Raw genomic sequence first — 23,710 nt, forward strand, 5'->3', positions numbered from 1 at the left:
CTCAGGAAAGGGATGGAGGTTTCGGGTGGAGTGTATTTGATTAAGTGTAGGAAATGCATTTCAAACCAAGTGTATTAAAAACGTCTGCGCAATTTGTCCGAGGCGTCACGTTGAGTGACGACCAGCTTTATTGTGCGCTCTGCGATGTCAGTCTGTGTTGATGGAGTGGTAAAGGCGCATGATGCGTTCAGCCCCTCACACTGAACAGGCTACTCCATAACATTCAGAATAGATTGCCCTCCCCACATCGTTCCCTCCCCGCCACAGGTTAAGGGTCTCTTATCCGGGTCAATAAGGCCAGTTCAGAAAGGGCCATTCACTGACTGGTTGTACCAACTCACACATTCAAAGGTTGAAGAAAAAAAAAAAATCATTTCAAATCGAACAACAGATTTTATATTGGTTCTGTATAAATAAGAGCATTTTATTTAAAAATTCTTTCAGCTTGTGAAAAAAAATTGCTTTGAACTGACTCAAATGATGTCGACTTTGCCCTAAACCCATCGCCCACCCTGCCAATAACCCCTCCCACGAAACTCACAATATCATGAGAAGAGAAAAACACAAATAAGCCCCAAATGTTTCATTGCAATGAAACGTCATGCAAATAGAACAGAACAACAATAGGCTAATAGTAATAGAAGAATAGTAGTCATAATAAGAACAATAATAATAGTAAATAGTAATAAAATAAAAAATAATCTTACAATGCAAACATGACAGTAGTAAATGCCTCCAGTTCTTATTGCTACAGTATCTTACTTACAGTGTTGCGTTGCCACTCGTCCTTGCCAGCACATCCCCTCTCATAACCCCATCCCACCCCTCTGATTCACAGTCTATCAAGGGAAAATAAAAACATCACACACAAAAACTTCATATTCAGAGTTGGAATTCACTGTCCCAGGGGTGTTGTGATGGCGCTTGATTCACAGCTTACTAGGGGACCTCCCTCACTGTCCCGAAAGCAGCAAAATTAGCAGTAAACACGAGTGTACAGTGGTGACAAGAGCACACTGACGTACCGTTTATATATATATATATATATATGTTTTTTTTGTTTTGTTTTTCTTCATGTGCTACGTAACAATGCTTGTTTTATAGTCTGGGCTCTAAAGAGGTTCGGACAGTGAATTCATGCTCTGTACACACATACACACAGACACACACTTATAAAAGCCTTGTCTGGGCAGATTCCATTGCTAGCATACGTTTGGTGGCGTATACCATTTTTAACCCTAAAAAGTTAGTTCTTTTATAATTAAATTTTTTTTTTTTGTAAATTTGCAAAAATATTCAACCCTCTTTTAATGCAAAGTCAGAAAAAGAGCTGCTCCCTGAGAGATGCTGCGCGTAGTGCATCGAGCCTTTATGAGCGACTGATTGTCTTTAGAGTCACTGGCCTCTGATCTGGGGTGGGGTCGGGGGGGGGGGGGTGGACGGTGAATGGATCACTGAGACTCAGCGTGGAACAGAGGGGTGTTAGCAATAATGTTTGACGTTGATGCTCGTTCATCATGTAGAGAAAACATATGTGATGATGGAAGTGTAAATGGATTCAGTGTTTTATAATGTAAATGAATCTGAACGTGTTAATTGAAGATTTGGCCACTGTGCAATGAACATTTCAACACAACAGACAGCCTGATAAAGATCTCCACTTTTATAGTGCATAAATAACATTAGATCAGTCCACTAATCATAGAAATTGGAGTTGAGGTAAAGGTCAAAGTGTTGTCTTTGATCAAAAATGTTGTTTTTTGAAGTATTCTGTACTATCAGCTGATTTATTTTGGTGTTCTTACTGTGTAGTGGGTCACTTATTTTAGTAAAAAGCTCATTATAAAAGGAAGCTCTTTAGTTGGAGATTTGTCATAGCTCAGCATAGATCTCTTTTACAGAAGGAAAGAAAAAAAGTGTATCTTTAATGATTTTCCCAACTGTCATCCGACAACATGCTCAGTTGGTACAAATGTCCAATAAAACCTGTGTGATCTCACACAGTGACCGAACGCTCGTCAGCATCACATTAATACAGGGAAAAAAGCAACACACAATGATTGCATGACTCTTAAGTGCTAATAATTATGGAATGACTAACAAAAAGTGATCAGCTATCAGCTTTCTGTGTGAATTTGTAGCTGTAAAAGGTCATTGGAGGCTAATCTGCATCTCTTCACATGTGTCAGTCAGTGCTCTGTGTTGTGCCCTACTCCCTGATCATCTGTCAGTAGTCTGTGGTGGAATGAGTTCCATCCATGGAGGTGATTGTTAGACAAAACTATTGGTCACGAGTCGGACATAGTGCATTCTAGTTAAAGACAGCTACTGAGCTCTGAACAGATGAACATGGGGAGAGAAGGAAAGGAGAGGAGTAAGATCAGAAAGGCAGTGTGAAAGTTATTGCTCTTAGAGAAAAGGGTCCTTCATATTTACAGCCCGGAGTGACTGACATCCATGGACTGGATTGTGCAAATAGTGATGGGAGGAATGAGGGCATACAGTACTCATACATGATTTTCAAGATTGGCAAGTTGCGAGTTGAATTCAAGTTTGTCTTGATTGTTTTTGTCGTGGAATTGTTTTATTCACTTCTTCACTGTGATTTCTGTCCACATCCCATGTCAAGGCCCTAATACATAAGAAATAAGGGGGTTAGGGTGAGGGGAGTTTGGGAAGAGGCGGGGATCATTGTGAGGTCCTAGTTTCTGATTGGTTGTTTCTGGTTGATTGTTCGAAAGCAGTCCAGCTTGTTGGACGTAATTATTGCAGCGAGAGAAAAAAATGATTGATAGGACGGCAAATCTGCCAGATTCTTTTACTTGCAAAATAGACTATTTCTGTATATATCTTCACCTTGAAAAGTAGTAGCCATTATTTTCTTTTTAAATCCTTCATATGCTCTCTTTACATTTCTATAAGTTCTCATCAGAAGGATGAAGTACCTTCTTTACATATGAACAAAATCCAGACAAGGCTTCTGTATATCAACAAAACCCAAATCGATTCCCAGTTTTACCCAATATTCTTTTACAAGTCTCAGCTTTACAAATTCTGTACACAAGAAACTATCAAATAAAATAAAAACACATAGACAAGGTATAGTCAGCCACAGTGGGCTGCTGTATATTTAAATTAAGACTAACTTATTTTAACAGAAGTAATACTGGAATCCGCTCTGCACTAGATGAATATCTACAATAGCTTCTCTAAATCCACAGTTCCCTCCCCCATCCAGCTTCTTCAACTTCACAATTTCTTCACGTGAAAAAAAAAAAAAAATCAAAGAAACAAAAAAAGATTTTTTTCAAAGTTAAAACAAATTAACTTACCCATTTTTTTTTTAAAGATTGACAGCTTAAAATTGTTCCTAGATGTTTTAAAGTCTGTACATTTCTGGTCAGTCAGTTCAGTTCAGGAGACGGGAGGAAGCCCCACTTAGGTTGTGGCTCGGGGCGCGTTTCATTTATATATACATTCTTCAGACTGTATCGGTGAACAGGATGGGATAAGTGCTGGACATTCCTAGTATTGTTGGCGGTAACTGTAAGTTTCTGGCAGATGACTCCTCACCCTCCAGCCCGAGACGAGCACAGGGGAGCTCAGGAATATGTGGTTGCCATGGCGATGGCATAGTCGACACAGCCGCCGTCATCTCGTCGGACGTGGCTGTCTTCTTATTTTCTTGGTCCACCGCTGACGCCGTTTGTTGCGTTGGGACCACGGACAGTCACTTGGGCATGGCCATGGCAGAGTTGGGGTCGGGGTTGAAGAGTTCTTTGTAGAGCGGAGGGAAGAGGACGTTGACTGTTTCTGGGTGGAGCTGCTGGAAGGCCTGGAGCTCCTCGGTGTGGAGCGTGCACAGGGCTGACAACGTTGGGATTCGGCTGATCAGCTGCCGGACGAAAGGGAGAGACAGTCAAGTCAAGGTTAGACCGATAAACCACAAACAATTGAGCTTCTTGTGTTTTGTGCCTTGAGGCCGGGGGGAGCTGTGTGACTCATCTGGTCCAAGGACAGTCTTGACCTACCTTAGCCAATGCGTCTTCATCCATGTGGTTCTTCTGCATGATGTGCTGCAGAGCAAAGTAGATCTTCTCCTGGAGCTTCTGGACTTTCCGAGGCTCCATCAGCCACGGCCGATCTGAGAAGGAAAAAAAACGACATGAATTTGGAGAGCTGTTCATAAAATAGATACAGCACAAAACGGTAGATCTAGATGAGCCTAATTAATTCGACTGTGATTTGTAAACAGGGCGACAATCTTGTTTCTTGCCTTGATACATTGCAGGCACTGAGGTTCACACAGGCGACTTCCTGCAGTCTAATAATATTAGGGAATGTGCACTGACCTGTGGAAATTAGTACAGCTGCGGAGAACAGAGCGATCTCCTCCTCTGTCAGCTGCAGTGAACACAAACTCTTGGCAAAGTCGAACACCGCACTCACTAAGTCATCACAACCTTGGAGGGAAACAGAGAGTAGAGGACAGAGAAGGGCAGACAAAGAAGAGAGATGTTCATTACACTTACTCACTGGGTATAGAGGGGTTTTTTTAAATTCCATTTTGTTGGATTTTCCCCTTTCTCTTTCAATTTATGTCGACCAAGTCCATCATTTCTACCAAGTCGGAATGCGAAGGCAGTAGTGTCTTACCTAGAGCTTTAAACATCTGCATGCCTCCGTACTTCCCTTCAAAGAGCACGGTGTTGTTGAGAGGGTTGAACGCCCTGCACATCCGCACCAAGACCACCTCCAAACAGCCTGGAGGGACCAAGGGGGGAGAGATTGTGATGATTTAGCCAAAAAGAATAAGAAGGCCTGGGACTATCTCTTCCCTGACCGATCCTGTCACTATCAGTTTGGTAAACTCACCTGACTTGAGCAGGAGGATCTGGTCATTCTGGCACAGTTCCATGAACCCTGAGATGCGCTTGGCGAACTCCACCACGTACTGGATTGCATGGGTGATCTGGATGGCACACTGCTGCCACAGCACGTCCCGAGGCTAGAACCAAACACGCCCACTTTAGACATCTATGTTCTGTACTAGTCATATTCATGCCGATAAATTCAACAAAAAAATGTGAAATACACATTTATTATTGCTACAGCTGACATTGATGCTGAAGTAAAAAGAAGAAAAAAGCTGTTTACTCAGTGTCTGAAATACAACATCAGCAAATTGTCTTTGTTCCATCAGTTGTCTTTTTACAAATCCTTGTGGAACAATCATGCCACACTGCACATGAATAGCCATTAATGCACTGGACGCAGGCATAATGAGCAGTAAAGTACCTTATACCTCTTGTATGGAAGGAGCATGTGAAAATATAACAGTAATAACAGTAGCATAAGACCTCACCTTGCTCTGGTACATCTTGACCTCTTCATAGGAGTGTGTCTGCCAGGCGAGCTGCTGCAGCTCCTCTGTTGTGTACTGACATGTCTCCAAGTGGGACTTAATGATGTTCTGAGCAATACGGTCTAGAGGAGAGAGATTGCCTGTAAATTCATTTGTTCCTTTCTGCACAGTCTGGTCATTCATTTCTTTCATTCATCTGTACAGTTGTGACAGCGGTATATGGTACGTGTGTGTGTGGGAAACATCAATGTGCACATGTACATGCACATTATGCTGCAGGTGAATGATGATCCCTATATGTTGAAAATTTTATGGAGGGCACTTTTCATTGCAAAACATTTACTGCTTAATTTAACATTTCCTTGGATTTATGTTAAATCCTTAATTTTAACTTAATCTTAACTTGCACTTACAGCTTGAGCTGTACATACAGTAATATGACACCTTGTCAGCTAACTGTGTAAGCCTGTCTGATCTCCTGTTCTGCTCTCAGATTAGCACTCTGACTCAGGCTCTCTACCAGGACTACTTTGTTGGTAACAGTGGATAATTCGTGTAGATTTTAAATGATGAACCGTTCTACTGTGTCCGTCTCACAAACAGAACAAAACAGCGTGCAGTCCTTACCCAGCTCTCCCATGCTGACATTATTGGGTCCCAGCTGACTGTCCTGGTAGCCTCCGTAGCTGAACAAGTTGGGTACGGGCGTCAGATCGTACACCGGCTCCTGCTTAATGTGCTTCATGCCCGACATGTCCAAACCTGACTGGTCTGGAGACGGCTGGGTGGAATCCATCCCATAGTATCCCCCTGGGACTCCGCCTCCATTACCATGGCCGCCTTTGGGCAGCTCAATGACGTGACCATTGGCATAGGTGCCCCCAATCTCATGGTTAAGAGTGGACAGTCCGTTGGTTAGGCTGGATGAGTAAACACGTGCCAGAGCTTCTGCTTCGCCGGTCTGCTGCTGCCGCTGCTCTTGCAGTCGCGCCTGGTGCTTCTGGACCTCTGCATACAGGCTGTCACGTTGCTTCTTGGACATGCGGCCAAACTTCACCGCTGTATGGGGAGACAATACAAGGAATTCATAGTTAAACTGTCACAACCTTTCAGCTGCTTGGTGTAGTATACATCAGACATAAAAGGTAATTTTGTCTAACAGTATTAATTATCATAATCAACAACAGCATGGTGAAGTTGGAAAAATGTATGCATAATTCACATGTAGATATTGAAATAGTGGGACTCACCATCTCTGGACATTCCTAGGGCGAGACATTTCTGCAGGCGGCAGTGTTGGCAGCGGTTGCGGTTTGTTCTGTCGATGAGGCAGTTCCTCTGGCGGGGGCAGGAGTAGGATGCATTGTTCTGCTGACTCCGTCTGAAGAAACCCTGGTTACATTTTAACACAGAGCAGATTTACAGCTACCCGCAGAGTACAGAACGTGAATGATGAGCTTTATCAAACAAAACAGGCCTTTGATGAAACAATGCATGATGTCTCACCTTACATCCTTCACACGTAATGACTCCGTAGTGGATACCTGATGATTTGTCTCCGCAGATTTTGCATGGTATCACTTCAATTTGGGCTGCAGGCAGAGAGATAGGACAGAAGAAGAGTACGTCAAGAAACTGGACATAGACTTTTCTTTTTTTTTCCCCAGTTTTGAGAACACAACACTTGATTCAGTAACCTCACAGCCTTTTAGAGCTCAGCTGGTGGTCTAATTTGAGGTTAAAAAAATCCCAGCATATAACGTGGTTGGCTGTAGGACCTGATTGAGGTTACAATGTGTGAATGTGTCTGCCGACAGCATGCGTCTGACTTCAGCTTCACAAGGGCGCAGTGACATCTGGACATCCTGTATGTCCTTGTAGGAGTTCTTCTAATGACGGGAACATGACGAGGACTGCATATGTGCGCACACTCACTCTCACACACACACAAGTGACGGCATAGTGTGGGTTCTTTGTGCTATGTTTGAAGGAGAGACCCCTGCAGGTTAGAGAGGTTACCCATAATGAGAAAACAAGTTACATCACTGAAGGAGCACAATCTCTGCTCTTCAACTCTCTTTCCCTGTCTCTCTCTCTATATCTCTCTCTCACACACACACACATATTCCACAACCTTTTTATCAATGCTGTGACTATTTAGTTTTTTCTTATTCTACAAATATACCAACTTAACTATTTTTCATTTGTCAAAAGTTTACTCACTGTGTATAGGCAGCTCCATGTACAGCCACAACCAAAGGCACAGAATATGAACAACAGGAGGTATTTCAATGCAACACACAAAAGCAGCTGTTACTAGTGTCTTTGAACTTAGTATCCATAATATATGGGAGGAGAACGCTGGAGTCCCTGTTAAGAGATATGAGATGAATGTAGAGGTAGGCAGGTATGTCTGCTGAGATGGCACACCCTCTATAAAGAGATTAGACAGCCTATCTAATCCTAAATTATTTCCCGACTAGCTGGTTCCCTCCTCTGATGAGCACTGGCTTAGCCACAGCTGAAATAGCCATTCACAGGTAATCTCCTTGCACAGTCCACCTGTGGGAAATTCTGCAAGTTTTATGAATGTTCTGCGAAGCTCAGAAACTGACAAAGTCAACGAGCAGAACAGAAAAGTTTTGCAGTTTTAAATTCTGCGTTTGCATGGATTTCGCCACACTGATTCCCTGAAAGAGCTACACAAAAGTTGCACTTTATAACTGGAGTAGGCGCCTCAGAAGTATGAATTTGCAGAGCGTATGCACATGTATGTTGTTTGCAGACGTATGCGTGTGTGGTCCTGCATGCATGTCTGAGTGTGTCTTGAGTGTGTGTGTGTGCTCACTGAAGAGCTTTTGTAAGAGCCGGTTATTTTTGGGCATTTGAGCAAGTGCATATGTTCTGGTTTGACAGTATAAATTGTTTGTGTGGGTGCATGTACTTTACAGGTTTATATAGTGTATGTACATGCATATACACATATGTGTACACTAACTGTCTGTGGAGGAATGAGTGTGCAGTATATATATAATTGGATAATCCCATATGAGGATCAATGGAGACAGTTCTGTCTGTCTAAGCGACTGAGCAGGAACAGATAGTTACTGCTACCTGTGCACTCTGCAATCTGACCGCTTTGCAATTAAAAGTATGATTAAATTCCTGCCCAAATACACACAGATGCTCACAAGTTGTTTGCCATGCCAGCTAACTCATGTGCATGATCCCTAGTCTGTACTGCATGCTCTTTACATGGACCCTAACACTCTTTGCAGAGACATTGTTGGAGGACACAGGTCAAGAGATAGAAGAGAGAAGAGAGCCTGACAGAACCTTACAGATCCACAAAGTAACATGCTCATAAAGTGTCTCGTTTGTTTTCTTTCTCATGCACTTGCCTACCTGCCCCCTAGTGGTTAGTAGATTAAAATATCTTCAAACAAAAAACTGATCTGCAATCTCACATGAACCTGGACTATGCACCGTCCTTCATGACGGTTGCACTATTCGTTGTTCTACTTATCTTTATAGTTGTCGTTCAAGATTACAATTTACACTCAGCACCTCAAACCCAACAATAGATCGTTGTGTCCCTTCACATTAGCTTGTCTGTGAGTGAGTGAGTGACCTATGAGCTGTCTGACTTTGTGCTTGAGGTGGCGTAGCTCATGCTGCGAGTTCTGGTGCAGCTCAAGACATGACCCATTTCCACCATTTCCCGGGCCAACTGGCTCCAAACTGGGTCAGAGCAGAGCACAGGGCTGGGACGGCGCTCAGACTACACATATGCAGAGCTGTCAATGAACGTGGCCTGTAACACAATATTTATAGTCCGTAAAACGGGTCAGTTGCGCCCGAGATGGCTGTTATCAACCGACCACATACGAGCAGTAAGCAGAAGACAGGGCGACATCAGTCGTGCTTCTTATCACCCTCGTTCTTTGCTTCTCACAATCCTCTTACTCTTTGCGGCTCCTGCTGTTTATCGTGTACTTTTAGTCAAACTCTTTGATTAAATTGTTAAGCGTGAAACAAGTCAATCTCTGTGGGTTTAGACGAGCTGAATGTGTTCAGCCCACACCTGCTGCTGCTGCTGTCAAGTGGATATACGTACTTATTTCTTTTACATTTTTCCAACTTAGAGAAGTGTGTGTTTACTGTTTCTCTCCAGTGATTACATTAAATCTTCACTGTATTTCTTTTTGCCCCATGGGAGATTGCACTCCTCTTTGTGTCACATAATTATGCCCATAGGAGCATGGGCGTGTGGGCATGTGTATTGTTTTAGTGTGTGTTTCAGAGAGGGTTTGAGTGAGCGTTTCACTTAGAAAAAAGACACAGTGAAAGATAAAGTATGTGTACATGTCTGCATACGGTTGCGAATGTGTGTGTGTGTGTGTGTGTGTGTGTGTGGGGGTGTGTGCATTGTTGAGTGTGGGCTGTGCTCACTGCCAGCGGCGACTGTCAGGTAGGATATAAGGAGACGGTCATGACAGCATCGCTGTTGCCAGGGTGACCACCCACTCGCTGCACTCGTCTGGCTGTCACAGCGATGATGTGCTAAGCTGTCACACTCATAAAGGAAGTGATGTCATCGGTGTGTGGAGCCAACTCGGTGTATCATCACCGTTCGTCCTGTCGCCCTCTCTCAGCGGCGGAGGCTGTGTGAATTGTTTACCAAAGGACTCCCACTTCCACATCCAGCCAACAATACATGCATACATTACGCCGGTGGATTATGGCAGAATTAAGAGTGTGTTATCTGTTGGGCGTTTAGACGTGGCTGTGTTCTTATTGTTTCCAAAGTTAGGATGTATGATAATGCATTTTGTGTATTTGATTTCATGGTTTTACATCTCAGAAGCAAACTCACGGCTTTGGAGCTGTAGTGAAAGTGAATTTCTAAAATAGAGCAAACTTCAGAGAGAGGAGTCTAATGCAGCTATTCCCCTAACTCTCTGACTCTTGACAGGCATCCATTTCCAAACAAAACCTTAGTGGGGAAAAAAAGAGCCACTCATTTCTGTGTGTTTGGAGATTATTTTGCTCTTAGCGACATGTCTTTCACAGCGGTGGGAGGGCCTTCTCTCCAACCTGAGGTGACCCAATCTGAGCTGAGTGACTGACAGCGTCCTCGTCCAGCGGGAGCGCGAGTGTTATCCTGAGGTTATTATGTAAGAGCGGGACTGCAACGCTGGCGATTCCTCAGCTAAGAGGAGGATCAGGCCCGAGCAATCTCTTGAGAGGGAAAAAGACTGAGAGAACTAACTGGAGCTGAATTTAACAAAGAAAGGCAAAGATGGTTGTTGCAGTGTGTAGCTGCAGCGAGAGTCGCCACACATGCATGTGTGTGTAGCTGATCATGGCCATGAGGGCTGCATCGCACTGGCACGTGTGTTATGATAATTGATTTTTAATGAGGTGAGGATCTCCTGTGTATTTCCTGGGCTGGCCCTCTCTCTAAATAGAGTCCTAATTATCTACATTGCACTGCAGAGAACAAAGCAGCAGCCGAGCTCCCAATATCTTAACAATACTTCATCTAAAACACTTAGTAGCTTACACACAGTGGACCGTAAAGGGCTGCAAACACACAGTGATGGGACCATTTCAAAGGGCAGCTCTCCCCATCTTTAATGAAAATGTAACAGCAAATTAAGGCCACTAGGTGTTGCTATACATGTTTCTGTGTGTGTGTGTGTGTGTGTGTGCGCGCATGAGTGTGTTTCAAGAGGGGCAGACTGGACATGCATGTTTCATTCATTCAGCCTGCAGGGTGGGTCTACAGCAGAAACATACCCAAAGCAACACACACACAATGTCGCACAGTAACATGGCGTTATACACTAGAGGCTGGTGCCATAGCAGCACAGCTTATGGAACAGTTGAAATCACTTTCTACCGTAACTTTTGGCAATAGAAGGCACTTCAGAAATGCAAACACGACTCGTACTGTAGTCCCAGGGGTTGATTTGTTGGGGATGAATGTGGGTGGTATCTCCACTTCATTAAAAATATGCATAGCTTCTTGCCAGTTAACTAGATATCTTCTGGGAAAATGAAGGAGATCAGCACTTTACCCCCCACCACTCCTTGTTAAATCTGAACAACTCCGGCGCTGGTCTTAGATGTCTATATACTGTGAATTATGCTATCACTGTTCACCATCCACTCCACTTCAGTCTGTTTGACTTTTTCATTCGTCTCTGAGTGTTCCTCCTCGCCGTAAGTGGCTGTGTGACTGTGTGCCTGGGAAATCATTTCAGTTTCTGTATTTCATGATCTATTTCCATCTCTCAGCGTAACTCTGTCTTCCTTGTCTCATAGAGCTTAGAGAGGAACAAGCCCTTTTTTTTTTTTTTTTATCCCTCCACCGATAATGAAAAACACTGAGAAAACTTTTGGTCGTGTGATCGCGGAGTGGATTAACACACACACACACACACACACACACACACAGCTGGGAATAGCGTATAGCAGTGCTGCTTGGGTTATCTCCCCTGTGTCTGCTGTCATGTTTTCACATCATACTGCCCCATTAAAATCAATGAAACACTGCCACTGCATATGGATTCAAACGGACTGTCATACTTTTCTCTCTTTCCTGTCTGTTTTTACTGTCTAAAACATCTTAAAAATATACTGAGGATCGGCGGACTGTCTGCTATCCTTAAAATAATAAATAAAATAAAGTGCATTTTACTCACTTTCATCTGTCTTCCATGCTGTGTGTCCTCTTTGTGACTCAGACACCAGCAGATAGTTTTCACCATAAATGCCACTGTTTGGCAGCCCTGGTGGTCTTAAAGGCTTTAAAGCCATGCAGGAGTCCAGTCATTCCACATGTCTCCCTCTCCTAATTTCAAGGTGCCAATGTGGTACACGTGTGACAGCGCTGATACATAAAGATACCTTTTACTATACTTTAACATGAGGAATATGCTTAGTCTGTGCTACGAAACCTTTTTGTTCCATTTAACAAAAGTTAGAAGTTCAAATTTTGGACGTCAGCTGAACATAAGCAGCCGTAACAGGACAGCCAAAGAATATAATAGGATTCAAATCAGTAAATATCTGAATCAAAACTTCAACAATTTGTAATATTCAGTGTTACAGAGCAGTTATATTGAGGCTGAGTCAGCCAAACATGCTTTACATGCTGTACATTTAATTAACATTTTCTCTTTATTTTAACAGTTTTGAGTGCTCCTGTTACACATGCATGGTTAGGACTGTTGATGAGACACAACAAGATGACTTCAGATGTTACGTTGGACCTTGGGAAAATGTGAGGGACATGTTTTCGCTATTTTCCTGCCGATTAGAGAAAGTAAACGTTTAATTAATTAACTGAGAAAATTGGTAGATTGATCTGGAATGGAAACAATGATTAGTTGTGGCTCTAGACAGCAACAGTGAACTCCACGCCAGCGATTATCATCCTCCAACACCGAGGCCCGATCTGACTGATAAACACAACGCTGACGTACCGTACCATGAAGCATCTGCGTTAATGGAAGAAGACACAGTCCTGCACCGGGACCGTCTCTGTCTTTGTTTGTACAGTCGGCTGTTCTGTGTGTTATAGTAATAATCATAATGCCATGCAGCGGCCCACCTCCCCTCCCCCATCCCTCGCCGCCAAGCATGCCTTTGTCCACTCTGGAATATAGTAGTAATATGTTGCTGCGTGAGCATACATGTTCCCCCCCCAGCCTCCGCTTTTCCCATCAGTCGATCAACCCCCCCCACCCTTTTCTTTGCCAACACACACACACACACACACACACACACATGTACAAACAGTCAGAAAAACAGTCTCTCGCCCTCCCCCCCATGCTGTATGTCAGAGGGCATGAGCTTGTCCAGCTTGCCATGCGGCCCCAAAGCACTCTGGGTAATTGCTCAGATAGCAGGTCTGGGATCAGCTGCGGTTTGCTCATAGAATATTGTGCCGCGGCGTGATTGGACGCCACAGAGAGGGAACAGAAGGGGGCCACTGGCTGTCATCCAGTGCATCGATTCACATGCACACACACACACACACACACACACACACGTTCAGACAGACAGAGGCACATTCAGACATGCTTGGATGCATACATTACTGCAAACTGCCTTTGAAAAAGCAGACTTTACAGTATGATTTCTATGCTTGCCCCATCTCCCCCCCACGCACACACACACACACACACACACACACACACACACACACACACACACACACACACACACAGAGTCTCCCAGAGCATGTGTCCTCATATGGATAAGAGGGGATGGAGGCGTGGGAAAAAATCCACAGGGTAAACCCAACCCCAGCCTGAACACACACACACACACACACACATATATATATATATTTATACACACACACACAGTCTGCCCATCTGCCTTCTCAGATCAGCCTCTCATGGTCACTGTAAACACACACACACACACACGCACGCAGGCGTACGCTCACACTCCAACCCCATGGGTGACCTGTAGGACCCCGACGGCCTTTGACCTTTCCTTAAGGACTGAGCAAGTGCATCAGAGTGGAAGGAACAAGTCTAAGTGTGAGAGGTCTGCATCTGGTCATTACCGTCCTGAAATCAGCCATGAGAATGCACACACACACTGCTGTAGCAAACATGCTCTCTCTCTCACACACACACACACACACACACACACACACACACACACACACACACACACACACACACACACACACACACACACACACACACAGACTACTTTAAGCTCTTTCTTATATATTTTCCTTCTCTCACGCCTTCACCCTCACATTAGCAGACATGCATGCGTGCACACTAAGCTGTGAAATCACAGAGTGGGGTCGAGGTGTTCATGTTTTGTTGCGGGTTGAGGGGAATCAAGGCAGAGAAGAATATGTTTCTACACATTTATACGGACTGAGATCCTGTTGTTTCATTCCTGAGGTGAGAAAATAACCTTTTGTTGGCTCTGGCTATGTCCTCATCCTCCCTTAACCTCATGCTCCTCCTCCTATGGTGTTTCTCTTGAGCCTAATTGTAGATGACAGTGTGTGTGTGTGTGTGTTTGAGGGGGAAGGGAGAGGAAAGGTGGCTATCCCAGCATAGAGAGAGAGAGAGAGAGAAATAGAAAAAGAGGGAGAGACACAGAAAATTGCATTGAGTTCTTACATAAAGTGCAGAGAAATGTCCCCTCAGCTTTGTTAGTCACATCCTTTGTAGTGATAGTCGGCGGTCAGTCAGATAAAACAGAAACATCAGCGTGAGTGAGGTTGAATGGACTTTAAAGCATTAATGAAGAGAGCAGCACTTAGTGTGAATGGCTGGCAGACATAAATCACTGAGAGAAGAATGGAAACTGTGTCTGTGTGAAGGTTTGTTTCAAATTCTGTCAAAACCGTCCACTTCCAAATGTGACTGGATGTTGCTGAACTAGTTCATGGGAATGTACGCTGTGTGTATGGGAGAAATGAGCGGTTATGGATGGTGGCGTAAAGTAAGGATGTACATTTACTCTTAAGTTTTTAACTACTTTCATTTAGTGCTTCTCTGTTACATTTTAGAGGGAAATGTTGTATTTTTAATCCCACTACATTTATCTGAAAGCCGCAGTTACCAGTAGTTAATAGTTACTTATCACTTAATAAACATGTTACCAACTAAAACATATGATCGACAAATAAAATATGATGCATTGTTACAGATTAAACTATCAATAGTATATAAAGCATTTCATATCTGTTTACATATGAATGCATCAATAATTGTAATTTGTAAATATAACATATTTCTGAAAGACCATTCTGCATCATAAGATACTTTCAGTATTTCTTTTTTTTCTTAGTCATATTTGTGCTATGTACTTTTAAAGGACCATACCAGTTATTTTTGTATGTCTCAACCAAATAACTCACCCCTGTCAGCCACCTCCCAAAGCACAGAACCATATTTTGCCGTTTGTAAATTCCCTAATTTTCTCAAAATTAAATGTGATGATGGTGATACCTGCAACTTTTGCTTGTAATGGAGTATTTTCGTGCTGCTGCTGCTGCTTTGTGCTTGAATGTGAGCACATGAATGAGTTATGCTTTTATGACTTCTGTTTTAAAAAGGTTTGAACGTATGTGTGCGTTTAAGCGAGTGTGTGAGCACGCATGTCTGTGTGTGTGTGTGTGTGTGTGTGTGTGTGTGTGTCCTCTCCCAGGGATGGCCGCTAATAGCTCGCCTCGGGCAACAATTTAACTCAGCCTAACAAGGTTCTCCCCAAAGTGGCCCCAGGGGCATCTCTCACAGAGGCAAATTGATCACAAAGACTATCGCACAGCTCGGCTCGGCTCGGCTCGGCCCAGCCTGCTCTGCTCTGCTCTTCACCTGCTCTCTCTCTCACTCACTCTCTCTGTCTCTCTGTCTCTCTCTAGTGGGATGATTTAACAGAATGCTTTATGAACGTTATATCAGAGTGGCGAGAGCAAAAGCAGCAGCCTTGCTTTCATAATTACATACTCTTTGTGAATGACGGGAGACCTCACATCAACAGCCACTGCTAAGGACACACACACACACACACACATGTGAACACACGCTCGTGTGAGGTAACTCAGGATTTGGACACAGTGAGAGAGAAAGAGAGAGAGAGAGAGATGGGGAGAGAAAGAAAGATAGACTGAATAAGAGTCTCTTCAATGAGATTACAAGCACTAAAACAGGCTAATCTTTGTCATTAAGAAAAGATGCCGCAGCAGGCTAAGTCATATTATAGGCTTATTGTTGCTAGTGCATGCCATGCACCTTCCACCACTGAACACCTTCACAGAGAATAGGCGTTTAGCAACATGCCAAGTAATCCATTTTGTTCCTACTCTACTCTTTTCTTAATGAAAAACCATGTGTTTGTATGGTTCTTAAACAGAACTATTTTAAAGCTCAAGACAATTTATTTTTTCAGATAAATCACTTTTAGAGAGGTCTTAGTTTAGGTTTTCCAAACCTGTAAAGGCCCATTTGATCTATATGTGTATAAGGCTGAGGCAGGAATGTTAAACTGACACAAAGCTACAGTATACGCACTAATCTGCTTTGACTGCTAGCTAAAGTCTAATAGTTGGTGTACGAGTGTGGACTTTGGACACCACTATTACGGGTTCTGGCGTTATTCATTGCTCAGGGCAGCTACACCGTGCAAGTGTAACGTGAGGACAGGATAGTTTGTATCTGTATGTGTGTGTGTGTGTGTCAGCGTGCATGCAAGTAAACTCAATCTACTGTTTTAACCACCCTCTACTGTGTTCTCCCTTACTTTCACACAGAGGCACACACACTCCTGCTCAAGCACACACACACACACACACACACACACACACACCCGATTTCACTATTATATAACTCCTCAGTCTCTCTCTTACTTGCTCTCTCCTTTCTTATCTCACTCATTCACATTCTCCCTTCTCTCCTGTCTCTTTATCTCCAGCATTTAAATACTCTTCTCTGACTTAAATTTGCCATTTATGCACTTTATAGATTCTCAAATAATCACCTTTTTAAAGTAGATGAAGAAGAAGTCCAGAAAAGGAAATGGTTTCATTCACAAGGTGACTGGAATGGAAGAGAAAAATCTATATCCATAGAAACAAAAACCTTTTCTCCTGCTTCTATTATGATTTGGGGTCTTTTTCAATCGTGGGTCTTCTACATGACGATGGCTCCTGAAGCCTGAGTTTAGACGTGCAGGTGATCGTGCTCTCTGACTTTGGACTATCAAACATTGCACTCTATCTCTCTCTTCATAAAACAAGACTGATTATGAGGCAGCAAAACTCAATTCCTGCTCAAAATGCCTCGATAGGAGTAGATTTATTTTTTTTAATAAAAGCTGATATCTGTAGTCTTTCTGTTCATACATTACTCGGTTTCTGCGTTTATCAAGCGCAGTCACCCTCTTCCCCCGGTTTTTACTTCAATGCAAATCGAAGGAAAATGTGAATATTGAATGTCATTGTGTCTCCATTGAGACACGCTGGCTTCATGGATGAGTAAAACTGACAAAACAGAAGGAGCTGTCAGAGGACTCCATGACTTCAAGGCAGATTTAGAGTTTAGGAGTGGTTCAGGCTGAAATCCCTCCTGGCTAAGATAAAGTGGAGACACAAACTGAAGCGTGCCGTGTAGCCCACGCTTTGTGTGTCTAAAGATTTAAAAAGAGAGAGAGAGAGAGAGAGAAAAAAACTATTCGCCTAGACTCCCTCAGACAGCCGCAGAGGGATAAAACCAACATGGAGTGCACGCTGAGCACATGCTAAACAAACACGGGCTATGATAGCAGCTCAGTGGGACCACAGAAGTGCCATCCAGGCCACACACACGCAGCATGGTGGGATGTTTTTAGTAGACGACGTAAAAAAAAAGGTCAGGCGGGCACGCTAGGTGAGGAGTCAACTGTGGGTATATGAGGACAGGTGCACAGACAGTGGGAAGTAAGTCTTCAATGTAAGCTTGTGTGTGTGTGTGTGTGTGTGTGTGTGTGTTGCAACGGCACTCTGGCGGTACCTCAGTCAGTCAGTAGGGCTGTGTTGAGGGATTAACAGTGTGGCCTGCATGGGCTTGGGGTAATCTCTCCTCTCTTCTTACATAACACTGGGCCATTAGTCAGCACAAACACACAATAAACAACACAATCAACAACGGCGAGCTCGACAGCAGAGAACACAGAGCCAGACAACACTGCTAACCGGAGATTCGCTCAGGCCAGGTGCCCACTATTGTGCGCGATAAGTGATTGCAAGGCAACAATGGAAAACAGTGATTTGGTGACAAAACCTGTGCGCCAACCTGCTGTTTCTGGCTGAGGACGGTGCCACCGGCCGCCTCTTCAATCTCTGTAGTCTAGTTCACATGTGTGTGTCGTCGTATGAGCCAACTTTTGTTAAGACAGGTGATTTTAATCATCTGTGACTCTGTCATCTGTGACTCTCGCAGCACTTTACTTTAACCCCCTGTTTAACATTTATAAACATTTGATTAATGCTTTAAAGCACACACTGAGGAAATATTTCTTACTATTACAACTGTGTTTAACCATTCATGATGTGCTTATGCAGCAGGCTTCACAGGAGGAAATACAGCTGTTGACAAATATATTAAGAAGCACTTATATCTGGTCATAACTGCAATATAATAAAACATCTTTTCATTGTTTGCTTATATAAGGGGGGTTAATAAAGCGTTGCCATTATCTGAAAAACACATTGCCCAATTTCCTACATATAATAACAAATAATATGAACAATCATTACGACAGAAGAACATATTAGCAATAAATGAATCTAATTCAAAGAGGTAGGGACTTTAAAGTAAAGCCATCCAAGTTATGTGCCATAGATTTATCTAAACAGACTGCTTCCATTGGTTTCGACTGAAAATTGATCCCGGGATGCTTTAGATTCGGACAAATCAATGCTCACACAAGCCTCCAAAGCAAAGCAGGATGGGACTAATTCTATTGGCATGAGGCCGTCATGCGTAGTACTGCAGCTGTGTGTGTGTGTGTGTGTGTGTGTGTATTGTCAGTGCCTTCTGCGTTTGTATGTGAGCACAAGCCATCTTACAAGGTAATATAAATGATGTTGGAATCCTCTTCTTTTGACGCCGCCTGTCATCATCTGACTGCTTTACTGCTCTCTCCCGCTCCCTCAGTTTCTGTCATCCTATCTGTTCCCATGGTGGGAGAATGAGATTGACACATATCGCTAACGGAGGAGATCAAATGGCACTGTGAACCCCTCCTGCCCCGTTGCTCCCTCTGTTGCTGAACTCTGTGACCTGTCTGACCCGGGAGCATCTCTGTGGTGTAAAAGCTCTTGGGCTTATATCAGCACTACAAAGAGTCGGATACGCAGACTGACAGGGACTAACGCAAGATTACTATAAGAGCTGAAGCTGTTAACATGCAGAATGATTGGCTCCATGTCACTTTATGCTCTTATATAGTTTTGTATGTTTACACAAATGTCCATATGCTCCCAGTTGTTTATTTCCGTGTGGTTATCTTCAGCAGAAATCTCAGCGGAGGCCCTGCACTCATATTGATTAAAAACTAAGTGAAATATTTCCTTGAAAGATGTTGACTGGCTCATGTGCTTTGGAAACCCAAACGTATTTCTGTCAGAATAGACTTATCTAACGCCTAAATCCAGGGAATTAAAATGATTATTGATTGAAACCAAATCAAAAATAATGAAATCATAATTTTGTTTTGTGTTATTATTTTGTCCCTTTGGTTTATCATATACGCTTATTTCTTGAAAATAAAACTTAGCTATCACCTACACTTTTTACCACTCAATGATGCCACCATAACTGATGTCCTTTTATTATACAACTTCTTTGTTAGCTTTTGGAGGAACACTATTCACAGCAGCAAGATCATCATGTCACGGTTGACAAAAAAAAACAACAAGAAATAATTATCCTGTTTACAACATCCTACACGACACTGAGCCACATTAGAAAAAAAAAACCCCACAATGCTCCATTTTCAGAAAAAGCCCTGATGATATTATTGTGTCTGTTATTTCTCTGGCCTTGCCTGGCCTCGCGATGAGGTGACATCATCTTCGGTCAGGGCTTTAGGAGTTGTGGCTATTGTTAAATGATAATTACCACGGCTCATGAGGGGCCTCTATTTTTTATAACCTTGTGGTTGTGAGCACATTTCTGTGTAAGGGCAGCCGAGACTCCACACACACACACACACACACACACACACACACACATACATACACAGGTTGGGAGTGGGGGCCGCACGGCCCACACTGATTTAATTCTATCTGACAAAACCCTTTGGGGCGTGCAGAGGGAGAGAGGAAGATGGAGAGAGAGAGGGAGAGAGAGAGAAACATGGAGAAAGAGGGGTGAGAGAGACGCTTCAGGGGCCTCTTCTGCCAACCACGGCTATAAAGTGAAAGCAGGAGCTTTCGGTATACCCCCCCAAAGCCTCCCATGCACGAGAGTGGTCGCAAGGTCCATTAAAATGTGGATAAAATGCAAGGTGCACGACAGAGGAGTTTGCCATGGGATAAGAGCAAGAGAGAGAGAGAGAGGGAGAGAGAGAGAGAGGGATGTGTGTGTGTGTCTGTGGGGGGGGGGGGGTTGTTTGGCCTTCTCATGTTTTTTCTTGCCCTAGGTTTGATGGCCTGAAGTTGAGGCAGCAGAAAGCTTTATATGACATTCAAACACAAAAAGCCTTACAGGAAATAGACAGATAGATTGGACATTTATTTAAAGGAAAAAGTAAAAACTGGATTGCAATTAATTCACTTTAACCCGTTTTAATAGTATATTTGGTTAAATCATTCTTTATCATCATGAGAATTAATGATAATATTAACAAGAATCTGTTAAATACCAAAACTGACAAACCATTTCTCCTCTGATATTATACATCTGATAATCATGGCCCAGTGTGAAGCGCCATTACAAAGTCTGCGCCTTATTTGCAAGCCAATATAAAATGTATTTCAGTTTGACAACATTTGAATTTGCTCCCACATTAGCGAGCTTAAGTTTGGACTTTCTACAATTCTGCAGCAAAGCCTCCCTGTGCCTTGTCCAACCTGATGCAGTCAGACATCTTGATGGAGGAGTTTAATTGGCTCAGATGTCGAACAGCACAAACAGACTGAGTTCTACATTAAAGCTCAGGATCATCTTGATCATTTGATCGAGTGTCGCAACTTTTGCGTCAGTAATAATTGCACAACATTAAGAACGGTAAATAAAAACAAATCCGAAAAACTGATGGTGGTTAAATATTAAATGTTCGACCTGCAGCGCCTGATGAACTGACTGACCGTGATGAAGGAGAAACGAAAAAACGAAACAGTTTAAAGGGACTTTAACTGCAAAGCAATGCTCAGTGAGAGCTGTGTTAACCTGTGTGTGTGTGTGTGTGTGTGTGTGTGTGTGTGTGTGTGTGCGCGCAGGGCAACATTGACATTGAATTTCAACATCCGCGGCCCGTTACGGAAATGGGTTAGTGGAGCGCGTGAAAAGTATCCCTGAAACATTCAATAAAGTTTATCAGCAGAACGTGGCAAAGTCAAGTTCTCCTGCGCTTCATGTGATCGGATCTGGTGCCAGTCTGGCCGCAATTTCCGCTGGTGTGGAGTGGAGCTCAAATGATTAAAGCTTTAATCAAACATCATGCGCCACTTTTAATTTACAATCACAGACTACAGTGGCTTTGCGCATGAAATTGCAAAACTGCAGGCCTCTCCCACACACACACACACACACACACGCTCAGACTCAACACACACACACACGCGCAGAGATCCAAATAAACTTTTTAATGCATTTATAGTGTGAGGTGCGCAGAAATCCAGCCACACGCCGCCCTCAGTCTGGCTGCGAAAAAAAGTGACAAGAACAGCTTTGCGGCTAAAAACTCCCAGAATAAACTTTAAAGGCCAAATGTGGGATAAAGCCCGCCGTGCTGTGTGTGTGTGTGTGTGTGTGTGCGCGTGCGTCTGAGTGTGTGTGTGTGTGTGTAGCTGGATGAAGATTGGGGAAAGTGCGGCGGTGTTTGGAGCAGTGGGATGGCTCTTACCTCGCATGGTGTTGGCGTTGCTGGAGCTGCTGCTGAGGCTCGCTTCCCAAAGCAGCAGTCATGAAGAAACAAACATAAACACTTATAAAAAGGGGGGTGCGAGGGAGCAGGAGGGGGGAAGAAGATCCTCGGTTAAAAATAACAATAACAACGACAAGAGTGCAGATGATCTGCGTCGACGTCCACTGGCTGCCCTGAGTGGAGGCGTCTCTGCGCTAAAAGCATCCCAGACCGGGGCGCAGGGAGGCGGGCTGAGGTCTGTCGGTGCGTCGGTCGTTGCGCTCTGGCCGTGTGGTCGCTTTTCTCATGACATCTGCGCTCTCACCTCTGTGGGAGGGTTTCACTGTTTTCTGCGGGCTGAGGGAGGGAAGAGCGTATAGGAGAGGCTTTACCCGGCGGCCCTGATTGGACTGGAGCACTTTCCGCTCCTCCCACTCTCTCTTGCTCAGCCTCCAGCCCGGAGCCTGCACACACACACACACACACACACACACACACGCACACACACACACGCACACTGCACTCATACAGCCTGAGCGCACTCTGCCGCTACAGTACACAGGCACAGCAAAGTTTTAATGTCACCTTCCACATTTAGTCAGCTCCACGATTTAGTCTATTTTCATGCATGCACAGAAAAAAAAAAAGTCCATCTTTAATCTGGTCTCATACTCAGGAGGCTGCTGAAATCTCACAGTCTGCGTGGGGAGAAGGGATTATTTATTCCTCTTGGACCCAATCCAGTTTATTTTGTTTAGAAAAAAAAAAAAGAAAAACCCGCAAAATTGATCAGTTGACTCAAAACGTTGTAACCAAATGAATTTACAATAATCACAAGTCAGATAGTTTCAAAGTGAAGACAAGCTTTAAAAACCATGGCGTGTGTGATTGCTTGTGGGATAAATATTAACATGATTAAAAAAAAAATGCCGATAAGTGACAAAAATGATGAAGAAATGCTTATGAAAGAGCCAACTCATCTACTTTATATATAGTTACAGAAATATCACCATGATAGCACTGGAATTAGACTTATGATCAGACAGATTAACGTGACTATTGAGCACCAAAATAATAAAGTAGATCTAAAAACTGTTATTAATTTGGGTCACTATAAACTCAGCACTAAGAACCAGACACATATTTTAGTTACTGACACATGAAAATGAAATTGATTTTGTTTTTCGAATTAATGAAGCTTTATTATTAAATTATTGCCTTTAACTAAATTATGTCCATTGATGCAGCTAATTATCTCATTTTGAGTTTCAACTTGTATCTACAGTAAATGACACTATACTGATTATTATATAAAAGTCTCTATGTACATTATATAATAATAAAAAAAAAAACATCACATTTGTCCCATAGAGGTTATATATATATATACATATATATATATACATACATACATAGAGGTTAATAGATCTTATGTCAGAGAAAGAAGAGAAGCTCAGATGACATGAGTTGTCTCAGGTGTCCCCAGGATGACTTTCAGGGTGGGGTCCTCTCCTTCCTCTGAGAAACACTAAAATACTGACCTGGAAAATGAAAGAGTAGGTTCATGTTAGACCACTGTGTTGTACAATGACTGACCCAGTGTGGGCTGCAGGGTATTAAAATAGACGTCTATACTTATTAAAACTATGATGATGGATGATTGTCTCTTTAATGTAATTTACAGGCTTATTCTTGATATATTAGAACTGAAAATAAAGCAGTGCTTCCAGTTTGATGTGGTACATT

The 23,710-nt window shown here is 43.1% G+C and overlaps 1 protein-coding gene across 1 annotated transcript; it reads right to left on the minus strand.

The window, feature by feature from the left end:
- Positions 1-1,859: 1,859 nt before the first annotated feature.
- rorb (RAR-related orphan receptor B) lies at positions 1,860-22,058 on the minus strand. The gene is made up of 10 exons (XM_070834469.1): positions 21,965-22,058; positions 6,872-6,957; positions 6,616-6,757; positions 5,993-6,424; positions 5,366-5,487; positions 4,876-5,008; positions 4,657-4,764; positions 4,353-4,463; positions 4,032-4,144; positions 1,860-3,895 (listed from the first exon to the last, which is right to left on the minus strand). Exons 1-10 carry the CDS (start codon positions 21,969-21,971, stop codon positions 3,731-3,733), a joined length of 1,419 nt encoding a protein of 472 aa, XP_070690570.1. The 5' UTR covers positions 21,972-22,058; the 3' UTR covers positions 1,860-3,730.
- Between the last annotated feature and the right edge of the window lie 1,652 nt (positions 22,059-23,710).

This window comes from Pempheris klunzingeri, chromosome 7, assembly GCF_042242105.1.
Source record: "Pempheris klunzingeri isolate RE-2024b chromosome 7, fPemKlu1.hap1, whole genome shotgun sequence".
NCBI classification, from domain to species: domain Eukaryota; kingdom Metazoa; phylum Chordata; class Actinopteri; order Acropomatiformes; family Pempheridae; genus Pempheris; species Pempheris klunzingeri.